General features: G+C 37.9%; 2 protein-coding genes across 8 annotated transcripts; one reads left to right on the forward strand and one right to left on the reverse strand.

The window, feature by feature from the left end:
• Positions 1 to 221: 221 nt before the first annotated feature.
• Positions 222 to 7,764, reverse strand: LOC107221043 (E3 ubiquitin-protein ligase SH3RF3-like). 4 transcript variants are annotated; one of them, XM_046744206.1, is made up of 13 exons: positions 7,275 to 7,764; positions 6,772 to 6,886; positions 6,354 to 6,452; positions 6,106 to 6,242; positions 5,719 to 5,845; positions 5,289 to 5,600; positions 4,926 to 5,212; positions 4,503 to 4,837; positions 4,066 to 4,130; positions 3,790 to 3,938; positions 3,197 to 3,364; positions 2,416 to 2,529; positions 222 to 2,325 (listed from the first exon to the last, which is right to left on the reverse strand). In XM_046744206.1, the coding sequence occupies exons 1-13, from the start codon at positions 7,727 to 7,729 to the stop codon at positions 2,142 to 2,144; spliced, it is 2,547 nt and encodes an 848-aa protein (XP_046600162.1). In that variant the 5' UTR covers positions 7,730 to 7,764; the 3' UTR covers positions 222 to 2,141. The 4 variants fall into 4 exon arrangements, with proteins under 4 accessions (XP_046600162.1, XP_046600161.1, XP_015515382.1 ...); XM_046744205.1 differs by having other exon boundaries at positions 4,066 to 4,199; XM_015659896.2 differs by having other exon boundaries at positions 4,066 to 4,208.
• A 2,601-nt stretch (positions 7,765 to 10,365) lies between these two features.
• On the forward strand, positions 10,366 to 18,466 carry LOC107221030 (E3 ubiquitin-protein ligase UBR2). Of its 4 annotated transcripts, none has more exons than XM_046742595.1 (4): positions 10,366 to 10,662; positions 11,144 to 11,226; positions 11,319 to 11,485; positions 11,893 to 18,466. In XM_046742595.1, the coding sequence occupies exon 4, from the start codon at positions 11,936 to 11,938 to the stop codon at positions 17,297 to 17,299; it is 5,364 nt and encodes a 1,787-aa protein (XP_046598551.1). In that variant the 5' UTR covers positions 10,366 to 10,662; positions 11,144 to 11,226; positions 11,319 to 11,485; positions 11,893 to 11,935; the 3' UTR covers positions 17,300 to 18,466. The 4 variants fall into 4 exon arrangements, with proteins under 4 accessions (XP_046598551.1, XP_046598552.1, XP_015515354.1 ...); XM_046742596.1 differs by having other exon boundaries at positions 11,144 to 11,222; XM_015659868.2 differs by lacking the exon at positions 11,144 to 11,226.
• Positions 18,467 to 18,765: the final 299 nt, after the last annotated feature.

An 18,765-nucleotide genomic window follows, 5' to 3' on the forward strand; every position in this document is an offset into this window, starting at 1 on the left:
GTGTCATTATAGACAAAGTTCTCATCACAGAGTATGGCTCGATTATTATAATTATCATTATTATTATTACTATTAAATTATGATATTGCAATATTACAGTATGTAAATATATATAAATTCATAACAAAAGGAAATTTCTAGATACTGAATCCGTTGAAAAAACCGTGATTGACATGCATATCATTTTTCTAAACTAAAACAGTATCAACTCCCTAATCTCTATCATTAGGCAAATTAAATTCTGATGTGAGCTCCATTAATCTTTAGACTACCGGAAAGTCAAAATATAGTCTCTGTCTGTGATGGGAACTTCATATATGTTAGATTTAAGATACAGCCACAACATTTTAAGACTTTCTAAGGGGAATAGAGTTTTTCAAATCCCGGCAATGTAAAGGTTAATCGAGATCGTAACCGAATTTAATTTGCATGTAAATTCTGATTATTATCTAAGGCTGGTAGCAATGGGTTTTATTACTATTGACAAGGTCGTTACAGTAATTCTAGTGACGACGTAGAGAGTGGATAATATAAGTATTTATGCTTTATCATACAATTATAAATGCATCAAAGTATACTGATGCCAGATCATGTGTTCACCAGGCACTGGCTTGAAACATTTCGCGTTTATAACAATCAAAAATAAATTGCCGATCAGTATTATGACAGTACTGTGTTTTTTTTCGTACGTACTTAAAAATATTGTATTACCTCAAATATACAAAAAATTACATACGTAAAGAGCACTGTGCGATTCTGATTCCACGATATTATAGTGCGTTTAGTACTTGAAAATGTCTCGGGGTATTTCACAGTCTTAAAAATCACCTTGGGTTTAACTTTGTACAACGTATATGTAATTACAAAAACTTCACGCCATCTAGAAGAATTTGGTCGAAAAAATTTCAGATTGGTACAAATACTTTTTCAGTAATCCAAAAGAATTTTCTCCCACATCTATTACTACAAATAATTTTTATGACATAATTCAACATTTATTATTGTTATAAAGTCGCTTATTTCCAAGGAAGAACTGAACTGATTTGATAAAAAAAACTCACTCGTATATGTATGAGCACAATTCTTATACTAGGTGAGACATATTGAATAATTCAAACCAAAATGACTCGACTGAATGAATTCGAACTTAAAATCAGCTTAGAAAGAAGTTAAATTTACTCTTGTAAACATTACTCATTACACAGTAAATTACATTGATGGCAGTATGAATTTCAGGTAAGATTCAGCATGCTCAAACTAATTTAATATACGTTTAAAATCGTTGATATAACATCACCAGCAGCATTTAATGTCAACTGTGGGTGATAGCATGCTGAATATATCACGTAGCTTCATTTAAATGTTATCTAAATATTCTGCTAATTTATGTACAATCATATCGTAGTGGTAAGAATAGTAGAAAACATTTTTACGTGCAATCTTATAAACTTTCAAATGAAATACTTATTTTCTTAAGTATACCGTGCGCCACGTTTGTATAAAATTATTTAAATATATGTGAAATATTGCAAACGATGTAAATGTCAGCATTCGTATTTTTCAAATTGACCAGTTTGCTTTCAATTGCTAAGCATCTAAGTATCACACAATTAGCTGTGCGGATTGTGTATAGTGACGCAAGTACAAAAATCAAGCTTACATCAGTATTCACATACATATGTTTCGCGAGGCGTTTGTTCCTACTTATTGAAGAACGTTTGTATTTGCAGAATCACATGCACATTAATAGTGTGCATGAGTGAGTACGCACGGTCCCAATATAAAAAAAGAAAACACATTGGAGAACGAATGTCAATATACAGTAAAAATTTTATGTTTACAAAATCTTTACGTGAACTGTCAGTGAGATGAAAACGAATATTTCATTTCCACCCCATGCTTTACCAATTAAAAGATAATTATGAGTTATCAAGAAGCGATGAATATGTGCCAGCATAATACACATACAAATTCCAAAACTTGATGAGAAAATTGAAAACACTTTCACTGACTATTTAGCTCTTATTTACAAACTGTATTATGATATTACAATTTAGAATACATACCTATTGGTAAGTGCTAATGATAAAAATGCCACGCTATATACATGTCTCCAAGATAAAACGGACATGCGTCGAATCTCAGAAAGCTTCAACAAAACTAGCTGGGAATAATCCAGTTCGACCTGTACGTTGTAGAGTTCCTTTGTACCATCCGTCATCACGTTTCTTAAGGACATGTATTATATCACCAACACGAAGTTCCAATTCAAACTCACTATTCGGAGGATACGGGACGATGCAACGAAATCGATACACACGATCTCTGTAAAAAAGTATGAAATATGTATGTAAATGCCCCAGAATATCAATGCATAGAACTTCAATTCTTTATTCTAAATTCTAGGTTGCTTACCGTTCTCTAACCGAAGTTTGCTGTTTACTTTGCTTTGCGGAACCAGCATCCAATGAATTACTCTTACGATGATGATTTCCTACGGCAGCTGTGCTTACTCCATTATCCCCACTCCTGAAAATATTATATTAAAATGTATTTATGAGGAAAAAGATGTAGAAACATAAAGAATAAAACACAGTATAGAAATTTGAGTTTGATAATAAACTGTGTAAGGGATGTGTACACAAGTAACATGCCAAGATTGATAGAATATTTAATTTGATGACTGTATATTGCCCTCTAATGTTTGATGATAATTCAACTTCCACATTATTTAATACATATTAGTTCTTGACATCATCAAATTTTGTGTCTGAGTTACAAAGATGTTTGTGATTACAAAGCATAAAGCATGACAGGTAAATCAAACAGCAAAATTACACATCAAATAACAAGGCTAAGATGCAAATGACGTTCAATACAACTAATCCGTAAAAGTAAATATGCACAAAATGTATCACAGACGAGTTCCATTATTTTATTGGTGCAGATACCAAAAATTTGAAAGCATTCCAAAATTGATCAATCAATCAGTCACACTGTAACCCAATAGCGTAGAATTTTCAATCTACAAAGAGTGTTTTGATTTAATATAACTGTTGCATTGCAAAAACTAATTGTTACTGGAACTCTTATATTATGATAATACAGTAATAATTGTACACATATTTCAATGAATTCCAACATGAGATAATGATCAACTCTAGAGTGTGCGTTTACTGTACAATAATCAACAAACCTTTGCAAAAAAGTGACAGGTAAGGAGGGCCGCTCCTTATGTTTCAGTCTTTGGGATGCAGTTGCGTGACTTGAACCAGAACCGGTGTAGAGACGAAGATGTGTATTTTGAGTATTTACATCCAACTGTGGACAAACCTGCAGTAGCTGGCTCGGGCAAGAACCCGATCTGAGTGCCAGGATCATGCAGACTCAACATTAGAACATCGAACATTCAAAAGCGTGCATAGCAGCATTTGTGACAATGTGATCTAAGAGAAATGAACTATTCACTCCTTTACTTTTTTATACTGCAAAATATACAACTGAAGTCAGGTTTGGAACCTATTTAAATCGAGCAGTTTGACATCGTATGAATTTCTGCTCCCTAAAATAGATTTTACATGAAAATGTACAAGAAATGTCTTACAATCATGCGAGTGCTGCACACATACATAAAACTTTCCATGGATAACACATACATGTGGACATAAAAGCAACAAACATTGAGTGAAATTGTGAGTATAAACAAGTTCTAAGCGAATGCAGTAATACATTTGTGTCAAAGACTTCACGAATAATGCATTATTTATTAAAAAAATTTTTTTTACTCACCTAATGTGGACGGGATTTACAACAGTTACAGTGTTTCCATCATCAAACACTGGATTATCCATTGAATACGACGTTGGTGGAGGAGACTTTGATTTTTTAATGTTAGTTAAGCGACGCATCAGTGAGACACCTTTTTCTTTTTTCTCTTTCTGGAATATAAAGAATAAATATTTTTGCTTTTGACCAAGTTAGACCATCTGCAAAACTTCACGTTCCTCATAGTACTTTAGGCAATATGACAAGCGCTAAAAGTAATATGAGAAATATTATAGATACCTTCTCAATATTTCTTGCAGTACCAGCTGCCACGGAAGTATTGGGAGGCGGGCTCACAGTGCTGGCTAAACGCAGTGTGTTGTTAGGACTTCTGTTTAGATCACCCAATGGTGAAAGTAACATTGTCTGTTTGCCTGGAGAAGCTTCAAGGTTCATACAAATGGTGGTAGAATAACTAGAGAAACTTTTGTACATTTTTAAAAGCTATTCATGTTAAACATGGTTAATACTCTAATTGTTTTTTGATCAACATTACTGATTTTCGTTGTTGCATTCGAAAATTACAATGATGACTATCAGGCGTAAAAGACCACTTGATTCGTATGTTTACTAGCATTAGATTTCATGAAAGGTTTACGCAAACAAATAGGGGTTACAGTCTTCATAAATAAAAGCTGAGGTTTAAATGGTATTATACAGTTTGCGTAAAATCTTACCTAGATTTGAGGACATAACTGCACTGTGACTCCGTCCCAGTGGATTGGCTGCCAAAGATTGTTGTTCATTGGCCTGAGATTGACCTTGATTCTGAGTTTCACCTTGACTGTGCCACGATGAAGATATACCAGATGCAGGGCTTGTAGTTCTGGGAGGAAGCTCAGGTGGTGGAGGACGGGAACCGAGGGGTTGTGGGGCAGGACCTTTGTTTCTAGTATAAGTTATGCAAGGTCGTGGCTCATTGCCGCTTGAAGAGACAGACGTCGATTGATTACTTTGATGAGTAGCTGTACTTGATGCATTACGGCAAATGTTGCGTATCTGTAATTGGGACCTGAAAATCGAACGAAGACTTATTTATTATGAATTTATTGGACATCAAGGCGGATCGGTAAAAAAAATTATCATTGCCAGCAGCTTACTTTGCTGGGGCAACGTAATTCCCAGGAAAAACTCCACATTTTTGCGTTCGATTTGACGTCCCTTTGAACCAGCCATCCTGACAGCGTTCAGTTACCATATAAATTCCACCTTTACGCAATTCCAACTCGTCAGCCTTCTGCGGTTTGTATGGATAGAGAGCTATATATGCCGCTGGTAAGTGACTACCACCAGGAGTCGTAAGCATACTTTGAGATGGCTGTGCGAGTACCAGATCACTGCTGCCACTACGTTTATGGCGTACACCAGGATCAGTGCTACTGCTTGTCTGTGAACGAAACACTTAGAAGGTCTTAAGAACGTTTTGAATTTATATCTCGTATTGTTATCAATGATTTACGTACCTGGACTGGAGTAAAAGGTTCATTTGCACCGGTCAGCGCAGCATCAATTGCTGGACTAAGAATCTCAGCACTATGTCTGTGATGAGTGTGTGGATGATGGCCAGAATTCATGGCAGTGAAACTGTGGCGCTTCATGCTATGTCTACTTCCGACAGCAGGTGGTGACGTTGCTGCAGGACTACTTGGGCTACTAGGTGCTGTACTTGAGCTACTTGAAGTATTTGAACTGTTTGGAGTATTAGGAGTTGTTGTCGTCGAACTGCCGCCAGATGAAACAACTGAACTAGAATCTGACATTGGCAGTGTGGACGCCTGTGGAAGAATTATTTTTGGATCAGTTTTAGCATCTTATTAAAACAGGCATCTTGCATCATTGATTTACTTTGGCAAATGTAATGCCTGATGATTTATACAAATAAATTACGCATACCAAAGGTATTTGCGGTCGAGGCTGACTTGCTGCTTGTACATTGCGAGAATGATCTGTTGGGATAAGTGGAGTCGTTTCTTCATTAGTGGGTGTTGGAGGTGCTACTCTGGACGGTCCTGGTTGTGCGCTAATAACAGATTTTGCCATAGTCAAGTATGTAAAGTAGCTGAATTTGATGCAATATGCATATCGAATTCTCAATCATTAATAAATAAAATTATTCTGATATGGTGAAATTACCTTTCATTTATATTTATTTCTAGCTGCTAAAAACAGTGTTCTCTTTATACCCAAGGTTGTTGTACCCACTGATAGTCAATACGTGTAATGTGTACATATGTGTATATGTGGACAAACATATCTGTAATTGGCTAAATGAATACTTACTTGGTAGAGAGTTTCATCAAGGCTCTAGCGATGCTGTTTAATTCAACAAAAGCAAGGGGAAATATCCCGATACGATCCAGCAGTTTGCCTTCAGCCCAATTTTCATCGACTCTTCTTATTACACTGATAACTTCACCCTAAAAATATTTCTAGTCTCAGTAGGTTTACAATAAAATGCAAACGCAAATGCGAATGAGTGCATATGCAGGAGTTGTTAAATATGATTAACGATAATTAAGGACATTCACCTTATTAAAAGTGAGACATCCATCTTCATCGTCATTAGTCATCCGGAAGTCATATAAAGCTTTACACTGGGGTACGTGGGGTGGCAATGGTGTCATTACCTGAAAAATTAGTTACAACTGATTGTTGATTAAATCATACATAGATAATAATGATAGGCAACAGTAGATTTATATCTTGAGCAAATCACTTTTGGATGAGCCATATTAAATGCTGAATATCTGTTTGGAGATTAGTATTTGCTCAGCGATCACATGCTTCCTAACTATGACTCAATATAAGATAAAAAAATAACATAGGTTTACAACTCTGATTATCGCACACATTGAATCCTACAAATAAATTTACAGTGACTTTATTGTTCTCTAAAAATTATACATAAAATTTTCTAAATATTTCAAAACTGTTTTATGAACAAACCTGGACATAAGATAAAGGAAAAACTCCATGGCTATTTCCACATTCTCCAAAGTACCAATTGTTATCAATCTTCTTACTCAGAATCACTATGTCACCTTTCTTGAAACTCAGATCTCTGTATAATGACAGAAGGCAGAAAACAAAGGAAAGAAATTAATGAACAGTTAACAATAGCAATATCAAGATCAGTTTAAACAACACAAACTATAGGTTTCTGTGAAAATTTACTCAAAAAAGTACAAGAAACTTTTCTAAGAATATGGAATTATTGCATTACGTTGGAAGTAGGGAGTACTTTTTATTTCAAATCTTTCTGGAATAATGGTAAGGATTAACCATTGACAATTGTGAAGGGATGATAAATCGACTAACAGCTGTAAATAACAAAATGCGTAATATCCTATTTAAGAATTTTACATCGTTACCAAAAATTCTATAAGGAGTTGTGATACGTGATAATGACAATTCGTATATTTGGAAATTGGAAATGCTCATCAACTCACCCTGGCACCTTGGATATATAATCATAAATAGCACGACCGTAAGGCTGATTGTGCAGGTGAACCTGTTTAGCCGCAGAATTTGTTTGGCGCATAGGCTCGACCGGGATCGTAATAGGGACTTGGTTGGCGGTGGCTGAAACCGGAGCGACCTGATGACCTCCGAGCAATCTTTGGGGACCCGGAGTACCACGTACTGAAGTCTTAATGGCCCTGGGGGTAGCGTTGCGCATCCCTTCCAAGATCCGCATCAAAAGCACATTTGGTGGGAGGTCGTCGATCTTTACATCGACGAGGACCCTGCACTCCGGACATCTGAGCTCCCTGTGAGTGCTGAGAATTTCTTCCAGACATTTTTTGCAAAAGGTATGCTGGCAGGGCAATACTTTGCTGGAAGTATCCAGTCGCTCAAGGCAAACCGAACATTCGAGCAAATCGTTGAGCATACACTCATCCATTGTTTTAACGGTTTTAGCTAAGTTGAGATTTCCGACTCGTCTTTCGTGGTGTGTATTATTTCTTGCGCTGTAACACTACCGACGGTGATGCTATTCGTATGTATAATTGTAACACCTTCGTGCTGCGGACATAACGTTCTCGCTTTTATGTTAACTGCTGAAAGAAAACGCCTTGTTTCACTGCCCCATCATCCCGGAGACTCTCATGACTCGATTTCGTTTGTTGCATCCGCGCACACCCATTATCTTATATCGTCCGATTCCTGTTAATTAAAAGCACTTTGGTTGTCAATGCCGACAACTTTAACACCACGATAAACGTTAAACATAATACCGGCCAATACGATTCCAAATCGCTCATTTCGTCCCGACTGCGCTTGTTGGATTTTACGCAAGCACTCGGCGCAGAGTGCAGCACTGCCCGGACTGTAAATGAGTCGCGCGATTTTTCAAATCAAGCGACATGAGAGTGAAAGCTGATGTAAAAACACGGTTACTGGGTGGAGTATTATTATTCGCCGCTGGCAATTTATTAGAACAATAAATTTTAAATCGATTATTACGTCAGTCATGATCCTTTGAGTCTGAATTTGTGTTCGATGTCGATTAAACAAAACACGCTCGGTGCGACGTTGGCCGCGAATCGTATTTGTTCGTTCTTCGTCTTGTGTTCCGTTCGGACTTTAACTCGGTGAAATTTCTATAAAAGATATGCCGCAATTACACTGTATCGGTGTGAAATATATACAATCTGGCATGAAAGTAAAATGTTTAACCATTGAATGTAGAAGTGAGTTAAATAAAGCAATTGTGGTGTTGGCGCAGTTTTGCCATTCTAACAGTCGTTCCTGTCAGCACAAGTTGTGCAAAAGTCAAACGATGCGACAATCGCTGTCAACATATCTCCGCAATGAAATCTAATGATAGCTGCAAGTCTGGTTTATATCTTCGGATAATATTCAGTAAAACTGACTTGTGGATCATATGTTTACTGATCAGCCGGATAGAATAACCTCAATCCTAACTCGCCAGTTACTTGGCGGGATCTGTGACGTAACGATAACATTTGACAAACGAATTAGTGTATCGCTTTTGAACTATACAAAAATATACGAAGCGGACTTATTATCTTTAAAGAATGTGAGTTTGGATTTGTGATATAGTGCTCGATGATGCAGCGATGGATCACCCAAAAGTTACCTGAGAACCGGTATATGAGCTAACTAGCAATATGTTTTTTCATTTGTTAATCCTCTACCCTTTCCTAAACTGTAAAACGTCACGCTTCATGTACGCTTAAACGATAGTTGGTTTTCTATTTACTCGGCGATCGGTTCGTACAGCTGAAATATTCAAGCAGAGAAACTGTATGCCATAAGTTGGACAAGGGAAAATATTTGCGTTAACGAATAATTTGTGATGTGGTCCGAGAGTACGGCAAGTTTACTTCAAGGAATATCATTAACACGAATCACCTTTAATTATAATCCACAAGTACAGGTACGAATTTTTTTATAAATACTATATTTTGTCCCGTTGAAGGGAAAAGAGAGTTGTTTATGCGTTCTGAGGAACATGTTGGAAATTTTTGCAATCGACATTTACGAGCAATATAATTTGAGAAGACTATTTTTTGAATGGGCGGCATGAGGGGATTTATGCCTAAGTGAATCTGTCTGTTCGTAGGCAATCCCTTCATTACAGCGTGGTTATGATTACCTATACGCCGGCGGATTTCACAGGCTTCCTGCATTGCGCGTCCACTGTGCATAAAAAGTCCATTTTCTTGCAGAAAGAAATAGACAACGATGTAAACGATGCAGAGCTAGTTACGCTCGGTAAAATTATAGCAGATTTGAGTTGAATGTAAAAATTGAATCTACCATCCTTTGACTTGGCAAAGCGCCGCCCGTTTCGCGGAAAGTAGCAGTTTAATTGTTCGACAATAACTAGTGATTGACTTTTGCACTCGATGCTTCTAACTATCTGCGAGCAATAAAAGAATTCCAGATAACGTGATTTATGAGCACACAGCTATTATTGCAGAGAAAATACTTATGAATCATGTCATTAACTACAGTTCCATCTTATGCTAAATCCAGGATTTCAACTACTGTAACTCTACTTGGATGGAAGCATTCTCTTGTACAGTAATGATGTTCATTAATGCCTTGGACTTTCTTCCGACTAACTTGTTTTCGGTCCGAAATAAGATGCGAGTTCAATTCTATACGAATTATATGTATATGGGACCGAAAGCAAGTTATCCGGAAGTCGAAAGCATTAATAAATATTACTGTACCAATGCTGATTCTGGTTGATCTTGGACTTGGCACTAGATAAAAATTAAGTATGACCGACTTTATAAAAAGTTAAGCTCAATCCGTGTAGTCTCTATGTTCTTCAATATTTTTTTACGCTTCACACGCTTCATCGTGTCGAAACATTGTCCGAAAACAAAGAAACGGTGGCATTTTTTAATGAAGCATCGTACACATACTATGTATATATAGTTAGGCAATCGATGAGAATCCAGAACCTGAAATATATCGCTATTTCAGTGGAATCGAGAAAGCAGCGAATGCAGCGCTGGGCCGAATCACGGCGAAATATATTGTACGCGCAGAGTTTCTTTCATCTATCAGTTTATATACGGAGTTTGTCGCAGTTTGCCCGATCTGTCGTGAGCCATTTTGTGCATCGTTCAAGCAGCTGTACAGCAAGAATTTTCATACGTTTAATTCGAAATGTCATAACGAAGTTACTTGGTGTTTCGTTCAATTGCTGACGCCGTATGAGAGTAACGTAAATTTAATGATAAACAAACAGTCAGTAGTTTGAAAAGTAATCGAACATTTTTTCACAAAATTTACTCTCGCGAAACAAAGAACTTTTCGATACTTTTCAATAACCTTGGCCTGCACGGTATAATAGTAAGTACTACAGATTGCGATGTTGTTAAAAATAGTTGTATGCCTCAATCAGCGTATATGGATACTTTCAAAAATTGAACCATGTAAAATAGTCTGCAGGACTATAACCACCCAGATCCAATCATTACGTATGTTCACAGTACGTTTGGAACGTTCAGTGTAGAAAGTTTCTTTTTCATTTTCTTCCCATCTCCATCCATACATACGTATTAGGATGCTCTACTATTGGATTGTCATACATTTAAGATATTTATAGTCGACTGGTCACGAACTATGTTTTTGTGTAGTTAGGGCTGTTTAACCCATAACTCGACTAAAACTTTTTGCAAGTAACAGTACTGACTTTCACTCACACTTTGGCGAGTTACATCTTCGATTCCCTTATCTGTGGAGGCAACCAGATCAAACTTCGTCCATAATTTTACATTTGGATTTAGCGTTCTACATCCTTGTCCTTGTTTGGTTTTTTTTTTCTCTTCAGTTCACCCTCTCATGTTGGTAGTTTTTGCAATGTTGGTCTAAAAGTAGTTTTTTTGGAGCATTGAACTTCAGCCATGCATGTAGGTATATATTTCTTCATTTGCTTTCAATTTAGTCTAAGCATAAAATATATGAAGTATCATTGGACTGATGCCGTTATATGGATACTTTTTCAGTGAGCTCGGATTAATGGAATTAGCACTTCTTACCTGTTCTTTTACGTCAGGATTAATGGCAAGTCGCAACCTTATTCGCATGGCAGTTGCAGTTATCCACAAACCCTGCGTGCCATGAGTATTCAACTTTCTAAACAACTGACATTGTAACTAGGATATAAGTTAAGGTTAGTTTTACTTGTTCTGATACGATTTATAATCTCGGAAGTGTACAGTTGGTGCATTGGAATTAGTTGTTTTAATTTTCAGTACGGATAGCAACTACTTTCATCATTCTGTTCATTCAAGTCTGTGGGTAAAGTTTAGTTGCCTCCACATGACGCTTTGTTTACCTAACTTCTTGTTTGTTTTGCCAAGCTTAAATTCTGCAACTGCAATTTCTGAACAATAATACCTGATAGCTGATGCTACTAAATGAAAAGTATGATATCATCCGATAATGAGTTAATGCGATTTGCTAAGCATACAAAAATAAACTTAATTATTTAAACGCAACTGTGCAAAGCTTGTCCAGTGTTTGTACCTAAGAGACTAAAAGTTTCAAGTAGATGATTTAGCGTTTTCTCTGTTTTAGTCCCACCTTACCACGATAGGTGCAAAGCATCAACAATTGAAGAATGAGCAATGACAACATGCAACATCACCAGCATCACCACTCGGGGGATGTCGAGTTAGCACTGGTGCTTCCCACCTTTCCAAAATCAAGGAGGCCCTGCGTAAACGTATGGATGGACAAGATGAGCAAAGGCTTGTTGTCTTGCGCACACTTTAAGGAGCACTGGAGAATTTGGGTGCCGAAAATCTATAGCCCTGAACCAAATGGAAGTTGTTTGGACTGGAGTTTCAATGAGGAAAAGGCGCAGAAAATTCTTTACAGTTCTTTAGAAGAATTTATATGCAATGGCAATCCACAAGAGGTACTCCAGCAGCTCAGTCAATTGGATAATCCACCGTCCGTGTGTGGGAAAGTATTCAAAATGGGTGAACCTACTTACAGTTGTAGAGAATGTGGAATGGATTCAACTTGTGTTTTATGCGTCGTATGTTTCAAGCAATCTGCTCATCGTAATCATAAGTATAAAATGGGAACATCTAGCGGCGGAGGCTGCTGCGACTGTGGCGATCCCGAAGCATGGAAGAACGATTCGTCTTGTAGCATACATAAAGCTGGAATTCAGTTCAAAAGTAGACCTCGCAATAAATTGCCTGAAGACATAGCGGAGAGGGCGAAAGCTACGTTCGAAGCAGTGTTAAAGTATTCTTACGAGCTCTTGTCCCTGGAACATGTACCTGGACTACCATCCGATTTGTGTTTGAAAGGAACAGATGAAGATCCACTTTCTTTACAGGCGACTAGCGATACTTATTGCACTGTTTTATTCAACGATGAAACACATACGTTTGAACAAGTAATCGGTACATTGTCTCGAGTAATAAAGTGTAGTCATCGAGATGCAATTGAGTTTGTAACGAACATTGATAGAGAGGGGAGAGCGGTAGTAAAATGTTCAACTTTTCAACATTGTACTGAATTGAAGTCTGAGATCGAAAGATTCACATCCAGACATGGAAATCGCCCACTCAAAGTATTGGTCGTCCACGCAGATGTTGTTGCTCATCAGTTATTTGCAATGAAACTCCTAGCATGGCTGCAGGAATTCATGGCGCACTCGGAAGGCTTCAGAATAGCATTCAGTAATGTCGCTCTCCATACGAAACTTTCTGACGTATCAATCGTCGAGGGAATTCTTATGAGGGACTCGCAGCTTTGGAAGGCAGCACGAACAGCCTGGCATAGGCTTTTCATCTCAGGAATGTTGGTAGAATATGAAAGTAAAAAGGCATTGGCATCTGTATTTACGTACAACTATGGCACTGTCATGAAGGATTTTATTAGGGATGACCATGATCATTCCTTTTCTATTGCTGCACTATCCGTTCAATTATTCACCGTCCCTACACTTACGCATTATCTCATTGCACATAATGATGTACTCTTTATACTGTTGAACACATTTATATCAGAGAGCTCAAGAAAATGCAATGCGCAAGGTAAACTAGAGTTTGAGAGAAATTCTGCCAACCAAACTTTCAAGAGAGCTCAACACATTTTATACGACTTGCGATATTTATTGAGTGCAAAGCCAGACACATGGACGGATGAATTGAGGCATGGATTTCTGCAAGGTCTTTCAATAATGCTAAAGCTGTTGTGTAGTATGCAAGGAATGGACGCTGTCTCAAGGCAAGTCGGACAGCACATAGAATTCGAACCAGAATGGGAATCAGCCTTCAATTTACACATCAAGTTGGCACCAGTCATCAGTCTTACTCTTGAATGGTGTGGGTCCGATAGGACTGTTTTCATTAAAGCATTTAGGCTGGTTTTGAAAAAACTTTACGAGCTTCCAGGAAACGACCTTGGCCCAGGACAAGTTAGGGAACTAGCTAATCACAGTGCCTCGTGTTTGCAGTACGATGTTTCCACAGAACCTGTATCTATTCATCTTCCGTTATCTAGATTTTTAGCAGGTCTGTTTTTATACTTGGAACGTTATAATCTTGAGTTTCAAAGCTCGGAATTTATGATGCCAACTAAACCGACACCGGAACAAATAATAGAACCTGTTTTAAGAACGCAAGCAATGTTTTCACAAGTTCACGCTGGTATGTGGCGACGGAATGGATATTCAATAATGAACCAGTTGTTCTTTTATCACAATGTTAAATGCCGAACAGAAATGCTTGACAAAGACATTGTCTTACTACAAACAGGTGCCTGCCTGATTGAAAGCAACGAATTCCTAATTCATCTTTTGAATAGATTTAATCTACTCAACTGGGCAAACCCAGAATTTGAAGCAAACACTCTGAAAAATCCTGAGGAAGATAGCATGAGACAAACGATCAGTTTAGTTGAAGAATTTTTAGGGTTACTCATTACTATTATCGGAGAAAGATATACACCCGGAGTTGGAAACGTAGATGCTGACGATAGACTAAAAAAGGAAATTATACAACAGCTGTGCATCAAGCCCCTGCCACATTCAGAATTAAACAAGACTTTACCTGACGATGTACACCATGAAACAGGAATGGAGAGGGTAATCGACGACCTTGCAAACTTTAAGAAGCCATTATCATCGTCTGCCGGAAAAGGAGTATATGAACTGAAACCAGAATTTTATGCCGATTATAATGTGTTTTTTTATCATTACACCAGAGAAGAATTCAGCAAATCGGAAGAGGAGCAGCGTAAGCGAAGAAAGGCAGCACATGAATTGGAATGTTGTCCACCACCGAAATTGCCCAAATTAACGGAAACCTATAGTTTGGTTGCTAATTTACTACAATGTGATGTAATGCTACATTTAATGCAAACTGTTTTGGAACGTGCGCTTAATTTAAGAGCCAGAAGCTATTCTGAGCCTCAAGTTCAGAGATTACTTCATCTGATCGGTTACGCTTTGCAGGAGGAAGAGTCAGGCTATTACGCATTTTTCCGATTCACTGAAAGATCTACAAAGTGGGAGATTTATAAATTACTGGAACAATTATCTCACAGTCCGAGGCTGGATGCTCACAAAGATTTGGTCACATGGACATTGGAGAAGTATCAGGAACTTTTGGGTTACACACCGTCCGAAGCAAGAAATGTACCATCTTCTGCACCGTCAACAGAACAAAACAGCGAACCAGAGGCCAATAAAATGGACAAAGAGTGGAGAACCCAAATGGCTGCGCAGCAACGAGCTAGGATTATGGCTCAGATGGCTACGATGCAGAAGAACTTTATGAAAGAGAATGCAAAGCTGTTCGAAGAAACTGCCCTCGAAGGTAACAAAGCTAACGATCGAGGTTCTAATTTGGACATAAGCGAATTTTCGGAGCAAGCTCCTGTGGCGGTAGGTATCAATCAAACAAGTAGAATATGTGAGGAAGAAACATATACTTGTATACTGTGTCAAGAAGATCAACCAATAACGGCCACTGGTCCTGCAATGGTACTTGCAGCGTTTGTTCAACAATCCACCGTCCTGTGCCAAAACAGAGTAAACACAGATGAACCCAATCCACTTTTTCTCTCTGATAAATTGGGCGCAGCACCTCATACCAGTACTTGTGGTCACGTAATGCATGCGCAGTGCTGGCAAAAATACCTTGAAAATGTACATGCAAAAGAAAGCAGGAGGCCTTACAGAACTCGACAACCGGCGAGCTTTGACATAGACAAACAAGAATACCTTTGCCCTCTTTGCGAGTGTTTGAGTAATACCATATTGCCACTTTTACCACCTCTTGGAAGCCTGCAGATGTCCAAACAAAACAAAGACAATGTAGATTTCTCTATGTGGTTACGAGCTTTAGTAGTAACGCTTAGTTGTAAAGTCAAAGTGACTCACGGAGTTGTTGAGTATTCAGAAACTAGTCACGATTTGTACTGCCGCTATTGTACAGTTGTAAATCCCCAAGATTCTGTTGAGAGGTTTGACGAAGAGGTATCGTTACAACATCAAATGTTCGCGTGCCCAATTGAGCGAGTATCCCGAGAGCTAGGAGATGTCGGAGCGTCGTTTGAAGCGCTTTATGCTCAAACCGGACCTCATCTCTCTAAGAATTTAATTGGAATGATACATTTATTTGCTCAAGCCACATACACCAAAGGGCTGGATGTAGAACCACACGACGGAGACCCCCGTGTACCGCTGTTGGCATGGAAATCGACCGTTTATACTATACATACGATAGAATTTATTCTGAGAGATATGGAAAAACCGCTACTCGGAGCTTTAACATCGAGGCTGAGAGACAGTCTAAAAGGATTAGTAAGAATCGCCGCATTTCTTGGATCAACCTGGCCAAACACCACTGTGATTGGAAATCATGCTCTACATTTTCTGACCATGCTCCTAGAAAATCCACATGACGGTCCCAGTGTGTTGGACTGGGATCCCTTGGGAGTTCTTATTCCACTAACAGTCTCTCTGATGAATCTCTACAATATAAAAGCGAACGCTTTTTCCGGATTGGTTACCGGCGGTGTACAAGAATCTCATGCATTGAAGTTAGTTTTTCTCTCATTGATCGTCAGAATTCTTGTCACCATGGAATACAACGAGAACGAAGTTATGGACATCGACAATAAACATTGGGAGGACCAGTCAGTGTTGAAATTTACCGAAGAATTGGGTCTGAAAGTTGGGAGTTACACAGCGTCGGAACTTTGGAGGCGTGTGCAAGCAGCGAGCATACCGTTTCTTCGAGCCTGTGTCCTGTACTTTCATTATTTGACTGATGTACCCGCACCAGCTGAACTAACAATACAAGGGGGTGATACTTATGAAAATATGTGTAAATATTTGGGTCTTCCTGTTAGGTCAGATGAACTGTTGGATTCGGAAGCTGTTGTAAATCTTGCCAAATTGTGGGTCGCCCATCCAAAGGTTCAACAATATCTGTCCGGCACGAGTACCATTGTCGTGACAAAAGACCCACTGATGATTAATAAACTTGTAGATTTGCCAGAAGACTATAGCGAATTGATAAACGCAGTTTCTCTATTCACATGCCCGAACAGTGACAGAGAAGACTCGAGGAATCCAACGATGTGCCTTGTTTGTGGCGAGATGTTATGTTCGCAAAGCTACTGCTGTCAAGTTGAGTTAAATAAGGTAGCAGTGGGGGCCTGTATTTATCATGCTAGCAAGTGTGGAGCTGGAGTCGGACTATTTCTGCGAGTTAGAGAATGCGAGATATTATTTTTAAGGTCTCCAACCAGGGGGTCCGTCACCTGTCCCCCTTATTTGGACGAGTATGGAGAGACGGATCAAGGCCTGAGAAGAGGTAATCCGCTCCGACTTTGCAGAGATCATTACAAGCAGCTAAATCAATTATGGTTGGGGCATGGCCTACACGAAACTATAGCCCGAGCAGTCCAGTCATCCAGTACTCTTATAACGATGCAATGGCAACATCTATAACCGGTCTGGCAATCCCATAATTGATATATATCGGATTAACCAAAAAATACTAAATTTACGATTAGTATAAGCGAATAGTGAGTAATGTTATTGTTAATTATTATTTGATTTTACAGCCTGAAAATTATAAAATTATTTATTTCTTTAGACAGCGATTTGTCGAAAGTCTTTGTACATTTAAATACTGCGATATTAAATATCCTTGTTGCATGTTTCAAATAATTTCAGAGTTTACTGAAATTTGTATTGTATAAATTTAAATATAAATTCATTTTCAACTATTAAACTCTACATTTTACGAATTTTGACTTGCCATACATATTGGAAGAAAGGATATACGGACAAGGAGAATGAATAAGAAACAAAATGGTACTTATCCGAATGCTAACGCAGTAATATCATTGTAGACGTGAAATCGTAAATACAGTACTTGTAAATTAATAAACGAGAAGAATGTGTGTCTGCCAAGTCTCCTAAAATTTAAAATGTGAGAAAACATCACAATAAATATAATCGAAAACTTTTATTACGTTTTTGAACAGTTATTTTTGAGTAGATTCCGAGGTACTGTTGAAATTGAATTAACCAGCGGTAGTATACCACTCTCATTCATCCTCAACAAATGGATCGCTGTAATTTACCCTAGACCGTCATAGTATTTACCATAGAATCATAAACTAATCTCTTATTCGATTCATTCTATTCTGTGTTCTGTTCCATTTATTTACCGTAAAAAACATACATGCAGGGTGACCCACGACGATCGACCAATTTCAAACCGCTGGAATTCGCAAACGAAAAATTTTCTATGAGAAATAAAAACAAGTTCTAGTCGCAGATTTTCACGAAGAATACATTAGTAGCCAATGGGACGATATTCCTGGGTCACCGTGTACATATATTTCAAAAGAACGCTGAACGAAGACACTTAAAAAAGTGTGGAAAAGACTTGCGGTTGTTCAAGCCGTCAAAAGTTTCGTGATTTCCGATAAACGGATAAAAATGATAAGATCATCAATTGAGCGATATAGTATCTTGCTCAGCTTTTTTAAATTGAGAATACGGACCATGTCACTAGTTCGTGTTGGAAAAAGACAGGAGGAAAAAAGAAACAATGAAGTACGAAAAAAAGCGGAGCGAAAAGACTGTTAAATCCTGTTTGCGTTATAAAAATTAAATAAAAATAAAAAATATTCTTCTTTTTCAACGCAAAATTCTGTGTTATTACTGTTCAATTATTTTCGTAACATGATAATAACAAAATAACGCTGTACAATATTGAGATTAAAAACCAGTCGATAAGAATGATCAAATTTACGATTATTGTTTCCACCTGGCACAAAAAACAAGAAAAAAAGAAAGAAACACATTGAATTATCATCGTATGCAATCCAATTATCCAACAATTATCATGCGATTCAAATGAGATCATCGTGCAATATTATAGTTGCGCATAGCGTGTGGGC

This window comes from Neodiprion lecontei, chromosome 6, assembly GCF_021901455.1.
Source record: "Neodiprion lecontei isolate iyNeoLeco1 chromosome 6, iyNeoLeco1.1, whole genome shotgun sequence".
In the NCBI taxonomy this organism is placed as follows: domain Eukaryota; kingdom Metazoa; phylum Arthropoda; class Insecta; order Hymenoptera; family Diprionidae; genus Neodiprion; species Neodiprion lecontei.

Bases quoted from the DNA above. Each gene is read 5' to 3' on its own strand.
- LOC107221043 (XM_015659896.2), bottom strand. From the start codon at position 7,729: ATGGATGAGTGTATGCTCAACGATTTGCTCGAATGTTCGGTTTGCCTT. The intron at 5,601-5,718 runs GTATGCGTAATT...ATTCTTCCACAG, and splicing joins CTCGACCGCAAATACCTTTG to GCGTCCACACTGCCAATGTC. The intron at 3,939-4,065 runs GTATCTATAATA...TTTATATTCCAG, and splicing joins CTGCAAGAAATATTGAGAAG to AAAGAGAAAAAAGAAAAAGG.
- LOC107221030 (XM_046742595.1), top strand. From the start codon at position 11,936: ATGAGCAATGACAACATGCAACATCACCAGCATCACCACTCGGGGGAT.